Source organism: Lycorma delicatula, chromosome 10 (assembly GCF_047948215.1).
Source record: "Lycorma delicatula isolate Av1 chromosome 10, ASM4794821v1, whole genome shotgun sequence".
NCBI lineage: Eukaryota > Metazoa > Arthropoda > Insecta > Hemiptera > Fulgoridae > Lycorma > Lycorma delicatula.
The window spans coordinates 21,195,807-21,208,510 of NC_134464.1; the positions used below are offsets into that span (position 1 = coordinate 21,195,807).

The following is a 12,704-nucleotide window of genomic DNA, read 5'->3' on the forward strand; positions in this document are numbered from 1 at the left end:
GCTGTAATTTAGAACTCTTCAAACCTGCTATTCAACAAAATTTTGATTATTTGTATGTCAAACTTGATAGAGATAAATGCAGGGTAAATATTGTCTTTTGGTGGGCTTTCTATACAGAGAAGCAGCAGTATTCAGTCTAGTGAGGAAGATGACCAAATAGAAGTCTCTTTACTTCTCTTACTTTCCATCACTTTGGCTGCCCGTACAGGATGTTTGCTGTTCTAAAGAACTAGTAGTTTTTTTTTAAATGACTAATTGACCACATCTGATCACTTACAATCAGTGAATTGATGGCTTTATTAGGTTAATAAACATTTATTGTATTTTTACTATTTTCAATCTACAATAATCGTACTATTTAAATAAATGGTTAATGATTTAAAAACCAGCAAATTCATTATGCCACTTATCTTCTTCACAAATACTAAGAGTTATAGGGTCATGAAATTGGAAATCATTTAAACATTTAGCACGTGGTCTAAGTGGTGGTTTTGTATTAGAATTTAATATATCAAGCCATGGTGTACATTTAAACCAATTATGGTCCTTGATATCCTGAACTCCATTTTTCAGATTTCCGTATCTTTTACTTAAATCTACTTGAAGTAAGTTATCTAAAATATTTCTGAGATCTTCGCTAAAATGTGAAGTCATTTCATATTTGCCTTTTATAATCTTTTCATATAATTTTAAATGATCTCTAGAAAAAAATGGTGGATATCCAGAACACATTTCAAACAATAAAACTCCGAAAGACCACCAATCAACTGATCTTCCATAACCTTTACTGAGAATAACTTCTGGAGCTAGGTATTCTGGTGTTCCACACACAGACCATGTTCTACCTTTTATATGCTTACAAAGCCCAAAATCTGTTATCTTAATATAACCCATTGCATCAATTAGAAGATTTTCTGGTTTCAAATCCCTGTAGGCAAAGTGTAAAGAATGAATGTATTCAAGACCTAAAAGCACTTGTGCAGCATAGAATCTAGCATCGTTTTCATCAAATCTACCACTTTTTTGAAGTAGTGAGAATAAATCTCCACCTGAATAATACTGTGTTACAAAGTATAAATTTGAGTTGTCATGAAAAAAGCACTCTAAGTAAACAAGAACTGGAAAACGAAAAACTTCAAGAACAAACTTTTCGTATCGAGCATGTGAAATCTGTTTGTGTTGAATTAAATCTTTTTTTATTAACACTTTCATTGCAAAAAAATAACCACTTTTATGTTTTGCAAGTAATACTTTTCCAAAAGATCCACTCCCTACTAAAGCTAAGAGATCAAAATCATTCAGTTTCACATTATATCTTATTTTTATGTTTAATCTTTTTTTAATCTCTATTCTTTCATTTTTCAAGTACTCCTCAAGACTTGTTATTTGTTCTATAACCTTTCTTTTTCTTGGAAATTCAGCAAACTGAATGTTTTCTCCATTTTCCTCATTTAAAGAACTTTCCATATTACAAAAAAAAAGTCATGTCTGGAAATAGTTAATACCTAAGTGTAATCATCTTACAACTCTGTTTTTCTCTTTTTACATAATCTGTTAGTAAAACATATTTGTGATTTGACAGCTAAAGACACTCAGAAGATTACCTGGGCTTGTGCTTTTTATTGTTGGATTATCATATGTAAATGGACTATTTGGAACACATCTGGTTAAATGATGAGTATTAAAGTTTGTTAGAAAAAGAAAATCAGAAATCACTAAACTATTTCATCTATCTATTAAGAAAATATTTATAATAAATAGAATATAAAATAAAATAAAAAACAGACTGAAAAAAATCATTGGAGTACATCAGATATTAAAATTGATCTACACAAATAAGAAAAGAATAGAAAAATTTTTTATATGAAAGGGGAAGAGGAAGAAGAAGAGCTCTTATAGTGGGGTTCTCTATCCAGAACATGGGTAAAAAGTATTTTTCAAAAATATTTTTTTATTGACAATTAAATATGTACAATCTACCTAGAAGGGGGTCATTAATTTGTTGCTTTACATTATTTGCCTTAGTCTTACGATTGTGATCTATGTAAAGCATTTGAGGTACAAGTAACATTCAGAGTAACCTGTAAAAGTAACAATGTACATGCACAGTCATATTCATGCAATGATTAAGTCATCACATGAATTCACTTACAAGGCTGAATATTGACTGCATCTGAATAGATTTCATATGACATGCTGATCCAATAATATATTTGGCTCAATGAATAAAGCAACAGGAGAAACTTCATCATTTCTTAGTAAGCCTGACAAAGGATGATAATTATTGTTAGGGACGGTTTTTCATTTTTAGGAGTGACTTAGTTAATTGTCAGTCACTAATAATATGACAGTTATGATACCTATAATTAAGTATGGCAACAGATAAGAAACATTTATATTTCTGAACAGAATATTTCTTAGAAGAGAAATAGATTTTATCATGCTGGCTACACTGTTTTCATAATTTCTCATAATATTTAATTTAGTCTTGTGTTTGAGTTAATACAGAATGGTGGATGCTTTCAACTGTTAAAATTCTGTATTGTTTTATTGGATAGGCAATTCTAAATGATGAATTCAATTTAGTAACTATAATTTCCTAAACTATACATTATATCTGATCTATGTAGTAGTTGAGAGAGTAGCTCTGAAAGAGTGCGTGTTGTGTAAATGACTGCTAGAGTACTTGAACCATCAGCATTACATGTTAGTTGTGAGTAAGATGGCTACAGTGCAACACAATGTTTTCTGTGTTCTTAAGTACGGCAAATCTCAGTCAGCAACTGCAATGCAGCATGCATTTTGTCTCCAATTTAGCATTGACCCTCCAACAAGGAAGAGCATATGTCATTGGTTTCATCAATTTGAACAACCAGCGTGTCTGTTAAGGCAAGAGCACGGGATGGCTGTGTGGGACAGTGGAGAATGTGAGACGAATTGAAGAAAGTTTTACATGAAGCCCAAGAAAATCAACCCATAGAGCGAGCAGAGAACTTTGAATACCTCAAACAACTGTCTGGAATGTTTTGAGGCATTGGTTTCTTTTCAAGCCATACTGCCTACAACTTTTGCAGGCTTTTTGCAGAGGTGACATACCAAACCGTATTGAATTTTGTGATCAAACGCTTGAAAAATGTAGGCTAAAACTTTTCTTCCATGTTTAATTTCTAGCAATGAAGTGACGTTTCATCTCAGTGGAAAAGTCACAGTGTTTGTTTATCGGGTCTAAAACCTCCCCATGACACACTGAAAGATGAGAGAGGCTTCCCCAAAGTTAATGTGTTTTTCACCCTATCACAAACAAAAGTTTAAGGACCATCCTTTTGGAGAAAAAAATGGTTACTGGTATAACGTACCAGGACATGCTGGAAAACTGGCTTTTTCCTCAACTAAATGAAGATTCACAAGACTACATTTTACAACAGGATGGAGTTCTGCCTCATTGGCATGTAGATGTTCAACACTAACTGAATGAATTTCTAACTGAACAACATCGGTAGGATGCATCGGGTATGAAGACCTGGCTCATCAGTTCTATCCTCCAAGATCTCATCCCATGTGACTTTCTTGTGAGGGTTTGTGAAAGATGCAGTTTACGTACTACTTCTACCAACAAATCTGGCTGACTTGTGGAACTGTATCACAGCTGCAGTCAACTCAGTAACACAAGATATGCTTCCTTACTTGTTGGATGAGTTCAGCTAGCACTTACATGTGTGCCATGAAGTCAGAGGAGGCCACTTCTATCAACTTTATTGTGAGTATTATCAGATGTAATTTACTTCACATTTGTCAATAGTTCTTAATTTGGAATACAGAGTTACAAAATTGAGTTTATCATTTTGAATTACTCTGTGTGTGTGTGTGTGTGTGTGTGTGTGTGTGTGTGTGTGTGTGTGTGTGTGTGCGTGCATGCATGTATTTGTGTGTGTATATATATATATATATATATATATGTATCTGGTATTGAACAGTATTATTGAATCAATGAATCTTGTGTATGGTGAAAAGTGTTGTGAAACTGATTGTGCTGGAAAAATAAGGTTGTTTCAGTTGTAAATTTTCATTTTTATTGAGGCGTATCGGTAGATCAACAGTGAATAGAGATAAAAATTTGTCAATAATTTATAATTTTTATCTAAACTTTAGAACAATTTTATTTCAGAACTATATAAACTGATAATAATAGTGCTGTTTGTGAAATATAGATTTATCGAATTTAGATACCAATGTTGCATCAAGTACACTTGTTTATTATTTAATGTAACTGATAATTCATTTATCAAAATTTTCATTTAGTAAGTTTTATTAAATTTAAATTGAATGGCTTACAATATGATGTGATTAATGTGATTTTTACAAAATATTCCTTCGATCATTTTAAATAAGGAATAAAATAAATTTTTTATTGCAAATATAGGACTAAAAAACACATTTCACGTGTTATTTCATCTTTTAAATAATTTGTTAGTAAAACAGAAGCAAATACTTCTTAATATTAGACAGCTAAAAACACTTGGAAAGTTATCTAAGCTTGTTTTTTTTCTATTGTTGAATTATCATATATAGATAGACTATTTGCAGCATATCTGGTTAAATGATATTAAAATTTGTTAGAAAAAAGAAATCAGATATCACCGAACTATTTGATCTGTATTGTTATAACAAACAGAATGATAGAATATATTTATGTTTTATGTGAAAAAATGCTCAGTGCCAGATGCTATGGACCTCAATGTGTTGTTTGTTATTAGTGGTTTCATCATTCTTGTGCACAAATGACAACTAAATTATATAAAAAATTGCAAAAGATAATCTATATTGGAAATATGAATCAAGAAAATATCTGCACTCTGAAATAGTGGGTTCGAACAGTTAGAATCAGGGTTTATTTTATCAAAACAACACTGATTTACTTAGAAAAATGCTTAGGTGGCAAATTATCTCAAATTCCCCTCCATGCACAAACTAGATGCATCAGACATTTTTTAAGAAAATGTTAAATTTACCAAATTTACTAAATACAATTGTGGATACAATACATCTTTTCATTTTTTTGTCTTGTCATTTGACTGGTTTGATGCAGCTCTCCAAGATTCCCTATCTAGTGCTAGTCGTTTCATTTCAGTATACCCTCTACATCCTACATCCCTAACAATTTGTTTTACATATTCCAAACGTGGCCTGCCTACACAATTTTTTCCTTCTACCTGTCCTTCCAATATTAAAGTGACTATTCCAGGATGCCTTAGTATGTGGCCTATAAGTCTGTCTTTTCTTTTAACTATATTTTTCCAAATGCTTCTTTCTTCATCTATTTGCCGCAATACCTCTTCATTAGTCACTTTATCCAACCATCTGATTTTTAACAATCTCCTGTAGTACCACATTTCAAAAGCTTCTAATCTTTTCTTCTCAGATACTCCGATTGTCCAAGTTTCACTTCCATATAAAGCGACACTCCAAACATATACCTTCAAAAATCTTTTCCTGACATTTAAATTAATTTTTGATGTAAACAAATTATATTTCTTACTGGATGCTTGTTTCGCTTGTGCTATTCGGCATTTTATATCGCTCCTGCTTCGTCCATCTTTAGTAATTCTACTTCGCAAATAACAAAATTCTTCTACCTCCATAATCTTTTCTCGTCCTATTTTCACATTCAGTGGTCCATCATTGTTATTTCTACTACACTTCATTACTTTTGTTTGTTCTTGTTTATTTTCATGCGATAGTTCTTGTGTAGGACTTCATCTATGCCGTTCATTGTTTCTTCTAAATCCTTTTTACTCTCGGCTAGAATTACTATATCATCAGCAAATCGTAGCATCTTGTATGTTTTCACCTTGTACTGTTACTTGTTTTTTTTTTTTGATCGTTCACCAGTAAACTGGACTCTCTTGATATATTTTCTAGGGAGCTGCCTCTCACACGCACTTATCAACGAGTCAGCTAAACAATCGGCTTTGTTCTCAGCATTACGTGCCTCGTGTACCATCCGAAAATTCAGACTCACGACAAAGCCAGTCAAGTCCCTGCCTTTAACACTCCAGAACAAATCAAACGTATCACCTCCGCCATATTTCGGCTTTCATCATGGTTATCGCTAACGGTATATCCGCCCCAAACCCGCCAGTCCCGTATTCTAGCCACCAACGATGAAGTTGCAAAGGTCACATCAATAACTGAACCAGATGCTCCCCTTCTGTAAGTGAATTCACATCCAACGTTCAAGCACACCATATCAAGTTGAGCACTGATTTCCATCAGAAGTCTGCCTTTATTGTCTGTCCTGGCAGATCCCCAGGACGTCGACCAGGTGTTGTTACAATCACCTGCCAACAACGCCGGCCGATGAGCAACAACATCACAACGAGACTGAATGCCAGGAAGAAGAAAACTGTATTAACTGTGGGGGATCACATTCAGCCCAACTTGTAACTTTGAGTTTGCTCAACTTTTAAAGATGAGAGGACAATTCTTATATTTTGTATTGAGCAGAAACTTTCATTTCTGGTAGCACGAAAAGAATATAAGAAGACACTATTTTTTTAGTTGGTACAGCAACAAGTAAAGTTCCTGCTGCATCAACAACGCAGCAAACTACCAAGATCCCTATGAAGGGTTCAATTAAAAACTTGTCACGCAGACCGGAATGAGGTTACGTCCCCCTTGTTAGGTGACCTAATTTGGGTGTAGGTCTGAATTTCTATACTGCGTAAAACATAATTTTGATTGTTATGACTGTAGCACTGATTTAACTTACAACTCGTTCGTTTTCTGAGGCATTCACAGTCACGAACGATGTTGTGAAATTTAGACTAGGCGCGGGGTCCATGCTTCCGTGGTCTCTGCTAGTTAGTTTGCGGTATCATGTTAGGTTGGTTGTGAAAATGTCTTTTGAAGCCTACGTGAAGGTAATTTTTGATTTGTATTTTACTGATGCAAATTTCTGCCAAGGCATTTACATCAGTGGTATCCCGACCGAGCCCTGGCTGATGACTGTGAGATGTAATCAGTTAGAGGTTCTAAAGACGACCTCCGGTAAAGCCCCTAAGGGCTTGGAACGAAGAAGGCAACTGGTAACATCACAAGGTGGGTGTCTTCCTCCTGTGGGATTGGAATGTGCAAAATGAAAATCTTGGTTGAATTACGTCGTATTCCTTTGTTGTACAGCACCATCATCTGCTGTATGGAGAAGGTTTGAACCATGTGTGGATCGGTATATTCACCACAGCTTATAGGACTGCAAAGCAGCAGACACCTGGTTGGAAGGTTGTTCAGTGCAGTTTCACTTACAACACTGTACTGCTCTGAGTTTGTGGAATATAAGTTGCAGATAGAAAATATCCCGTTGGCGATTGGAGACACCCAAAATGTATTAAACATTCCTATTTCTTACAATAAGCTAAGATATGCCTTGAATAATTCTCGTGACACTTCACCTGGAAATAATAATATCAAACTCAGTATGCTATCACACCTCCCAGATAGTGCACTATAACATTTTACATGTATCTTCTGTGTATTCTCTGACCAGCTGTTTCCAGATTCTTGGCAAGAGGCACTAGTAATTCCCATACTGAAACCTGGTAAGGATAAAATATGCCTGGAAAGTTATTGCCCTGTCTCCTTGACCAGTATCTTGTGCAAGGTAATGGAACAAATGGTAAACTGTTGTCTAGTGTGGTAGCTTGAGAGAAACTCCCTGATAGCCCCAGAACAATACAGTTTCTGCCAGGACTGGTTGTCTATTGATCATGTAGTTGTCCTGGAAGCTGCAATTCAATACACCTTTTTACTTTGTCAATGGCTGATTGATGTATTTTTTGATTTACAAAAGGCAAACAACACAGCATGGAGAAGAGGAATCCCAAATACACTTAATGATTGGGGTGTACAAGGTAATCTCCTCGCATTTGTCAAGGGTTTCCTCTATAGTCGGTCCTTCCGAGTTTGAGTAAGAATGATGGTGTCTGAAAGTTTCATGATGGTAAACAGAGTAACCCATGGAAGTGTACTTTGTTTGCTGTAGCCATAAACAGTATAAGAAACTGTTTGCAAAATCCCGTTGTGTTCTTTATTTGTAGATGATTTTTCAATTTACGTATCATGTAGAACGTTAATTACAGGTGAGAGGCTGCTTCAGAACACAATAACCGAATTAGAATTGTAGTGAATATACTGAATAAAATTTCAAAAAAAGTATAAAAATAAATAGACAAACTTTAATGAATAATGAAACAAGATTTTTATTTATTTGTGTTATTGATTCAATCTTAAACTACACAGCTCTTAAAAAATATGTTGGAGAGAACATATCCAGTCCTAAACAGAATTCTTTAATTTGAAGGTTGTTTTAGCAAAAAAGTCTGATAACAATGTTAAGATTCTTTTCTTGTTTTCTTCCTAGAAGTTATAAATACATAAACCGTCTTGTTATTCTTATTCACTTGTAAAAGTAAATAAATTTGTTTATATTCAGCTACCTATTTTACCAGCTGATATATTATATTTATTATTTTTCTAGTTATTAATGTACTGTTCAGTCTAGTTTCAGATTTCATTCTGTCATCATACAGTCTCATTAATTCATATCTTCTTCAACAATGTAATATTCATATAATATAAACTTAAAATAAATATTAAAGATGTAATAATCATTACAACATATTAAAAATTATATTTATACATGAACTGAAGAATGACCTTTATTTATTAGAAAAATGAACCAGCGAATTAAAGATATAGAATAAATACACCGAACTAAGGGGAACAGTAGGAACACCTAGTAGGGGAACAGTGCAATCGCACTGTTCCCCTACCACAACCTCTGCCATTGTCGGCTCCATTGCATTAGTCTGAGCCAAGCTATAGGCAATTGAACATGGCCATTACAATTATGGTCCCGCCAAGTGTGATACGTTTTCTGCAAGCAGAAGGATGTAGCACTGCTAAAATCCTTGCAGAATGAGCCTGAAGTCTGTTACTATTGTACACATGGTTGAGTGTGTTGATGATTTTGTCCGCGACAAAGAGGTTTATGATAAGTGAACATTCTGCAGAAATCCCAGAAATTTCAAGATCTTCTCTGTACAACAAGATTTCTCAGTGTTCCTAGAACACTGGAAACTGTGTGTATGTTGGGTCCCAAACATGTTGAGTGATGATCACAAAACGCAGCAAATGGTGTCAGCCTTAATGTTTCTCACGAGTTATGAAAATGTGTCTATTGTTACTTGTGATGAGACCTGGATCCAGTATGACAATCCAGAAACTAAAGAACAGTCTAAACAGTGGATGCACACACTTCTTCAAACAAGTTGAAAAAGTTCAAACACTGAGAAACAGGAAAGCAATGGCTACAGTTTTTTGGAACCATAAAGTGTCTTGTTGGTGGTTTTTATGCAGCAGATGACAATAATAACAAAGGAAATTTATTGTGAGTCTCTGTCGCCTCCAAAGAGTGATCTAGAACAAATGAAGAGGCATGCTCTTGTCTGGCGTGGTATTGATCCATGACTGCACAAAATTGTTCTGTTTTTGCAAGTACAGGCAAGGACTGAAATGCATGACAATGAAATTTAGATATAGAAATTAAAAAAAAAAATGGTACGGAATTTTTTTGAAAATTATAGAATTTATTATACTTAAAAATATTACAACATAAATTTACAACACACATATTCCTATATAAAAATATTAAGTAAATATATATATATATAATCTATTGTGTTACATAAAATCAGAAAATATCATAATTCATCAATATTTCTTTTTTCATTTAAGATTTTTTGATTTATTTTTTTATCACAGGTACAGTCATTCTGTTCAGGTTGAGGTACATATTCCATATTTTTTCTAACTTTAACTTTGGATTCCAGTCGTTTACTCCATTCCTGTAGTAGAATAAATAAAATAATTACATACACAAGGTAATTAAATGCTAGACCATACATGTAAATAGTATCATAAAGTTCTTCCAGATATTCATAACCTATTCTACTTGTGAAAATAATGGATAAAGCTCATATAAACATATATACTAAAATGTTACGTTTGGAGGTTATGACTAGTGAAAGATTTCTCTTGGATTTCAGCTACCCCAGCAAAATGAGGTTGTACTAAAACATTTAGTTTATTAATTAATAAAGATTTATTATGGTTTTGACCTGAAAAATCAAATAAATTTTGTTCAGAAATGTTTACAAAACTGTCTTCAAATTTGTTTAAATGTGTTCACCCATTTAACAAAATTATTGTACATCAAATATAAAAAACAGGGTTTCTACCCAACTTATTGGTTTTTCACTCAAAATTTCTTAAAAATTACTGCAGATACAGTTCTGGAACCTACTTTATTTTATTTTTCAGGTCAAAAACCATAAGAAATCACTAATTCTGCTATTTAATTAACGTCCTAAAAATTTCAGTAAACCTCATTTCCTAGGAGTAGCTGAAATCCGATTGAAATCTTTCACTAGCTGTTAACTTGCAAACAAAGCATTTTAGGACTTATTTTATATGTACATTTTTCATTATTTTCATGAGTAGAATAGGTTAAACCAGGGAAGAAGTTCATGATACACTCTGTATATATATGCATTGTAAATGTGTGTGTTTGTGTGTATGTATGTATGTATGTGTGTGCACATGCACACACACCATCTAAGCAGTAAAAGATGGTTTTATTCATTAAATTTTCATAATATATTGAGATGCTGGCTAATATGCTATGATAGATAATTAATCAAAATCATGTAAGAACAAATAAAACTAGTAAAATTAATATAAACTTGTACAATAAGTTATTAAAATCCATGGAGTCACTATTATTAACAAATTAAAATACAAGGTAAATATTAACAATAACATAAAAAATTTGTCAGCTAACATACCACAACACAAGTCACTGACCTAAAGTGATTATGAATCAGTGGATTCAAAATGCTTGCATAATAAATTTATAAGGTTATATTAACCTGCTATTTTTGTCTGTTCATGGTGATTTTTATTTAATAAGGAAAATCCTTTTTATTTTCATAGAAATTTTTCTTTTTGAGTTACAAAAAAATTGAGTTTTTGGTAAATTTATGATTATTTATTTTCTTTATAGTGGTTGGTCAATAATAATCTTTCTTGTTCATTGACATTAATAAATCTTACAATTATTGTTACTAGTTAATGTTTGCTTACAAATATCAATAAAAAAAAGTTAGTTCTTACTTAATATTTAGTTTGTGAGTTAAAACATACTTACATATAGAAGTACAGCATAATAACAAAATATATGCTGAGGAAGTAAATTAGCTTCTGCAAAATTCTGTCCATTTTCAGAAATAACTTTTGCTTCATTATCATGCTGCATTGCCCACTTGATTAATTCCAGTAAGTTTGATAGATCCTTTTTAAAAGGTATAAAATGATGAAACTGCTTTAAATCACTATAAAAATGTTCATAATAAATAGAATCCTGTTTAAAGACTAAACTATTTCCAACTAAAAGGTAAGGAAATCTATAAGCAGCTACAGTACCATCTAAATTCAGCTGGTATTTATACTGAAACAAACAGCTGTAATTAATAACAAAATTTGATGGCTGGATGCACTTATGAAATAATGAAACCAGATTAAAATCTCACTTATTTATACTTTTAACTCAGCATTGTTAAATTATTTTGAATGAAAGAATGTAGGAAGAATGAAAAATGACTCCTGCTGTTGGGAGGCATTAAAATGACAAAATAAACAACATATTAGCTCTAAATAGAACAAATTTTATTTTCAACTGGATATAAAGGTAAATTTACTAAATATTCTACAATATAGCAATAAAATGTTAATTTAATGAAAAACCTTATTCTAAACTTCCCAATTTCTTCATAATCTGATCCAAGTTCCTTTACCAAATTTTAATCACAATTTTAGATACAATAAAAATTAACAAGGGACTAACAAAGTTTCTGAAACTGGTGTACTAATTAACATTACAAGGCACAGACGTCAACCTTTTCACTTCATCAAGTCTTCATCAGTAGCAGATTTCATTTCACTATTATGATCTCATGCTTTTGTATGTGTTTAAATGAGAAGATGAGATAACATTTCAAATCTTGCCAAGAAATGAACATGAAACAAAGTAATCTAGTATCGAGCATGGTAACCACTAGATCATTTAGTTTACTGTCAGTAATAGTTTTATAGTTTTACAGTAATAGGTTATGCATCAATGCAGCTCCATTTCCATTAGTATAAAAGAAACAAAACAACTTGCTGAATTATTTTTTTTAAAAACTTTAATTATTTTCCAAAAAATATTTCAACCTATTTCAGCTGTTACAAATTACTATATGTATATTATATACATGCATATATAATAATATATATGAGGTTTATTCAAAACATGACTGAACTTTTTTAAAAATTATGTGCCAATGGAAATATTTAGTGATGTGTGGTTGGCAGCATTGTGTTCCATATAACCTCTGTAACCATATGTTCTTGGATTGATATCTTGTTTAGTTTACACATTATTGTTATTTGAGTGCAACATGTTTAAATATTACAATTTTTGTAATAATGTTGTAGCTGTAAACCCAGCTTTTGTCTCCTGTTGTGATCCTTTTCATGAATGCTTCATCGACATCGGCTTGTTCAAGGAGTTGCCGGCAATTGTCCACTCGATGTTCTTTCTGCTGTTC

General features: G+C 32.5%; 1 protein-coding gene and 1 pseudogene across 3 annotated transcripts in view; both read right to left on the bottom strand.

The window, feature by feature from the left end:
• Positions 1–378: 378 nt before the first annotated feature.
• Positions 379–1,467, bottom strand: LOC142331675 (cAMP-dependent protein kinase catalytic subunit alpha pseudogene; annotated as a pseudogene).
• An 8,173-nt stretch (positions 1,468–9,640) lies between these two features.
• LOC142331281 (protein O-glucosyltransferase 2-like) overlaps positions 9,641–12,704 on the bottom strand; it is a 32,074-nt gene continuing 29,010 nt past the window's right edge. The window contains exons 6-7 of one of the 3 annotated variants that reach the window (XM_075377077.1): positions 11,264–11,563; positions 9,641–9,902 (exon numbers count right to left, since the gene is read on the bottom strand). In XM_075377077.1, coding sequence (XP_075233192.1) covers positions 9,759–9,902; positions 11,264–11,563 — 444 coding nt within the window. In that variant the 3' untranslated portion in view covers positions 9,641–9,758. The remainder of the gene's footprint in view (positions 9,903–11,263; positions 11,564–12,704) is intronic. The other 2 variants (XM_075377076.1, XM_075377075.1) reach the window with 2 other exon arrangements.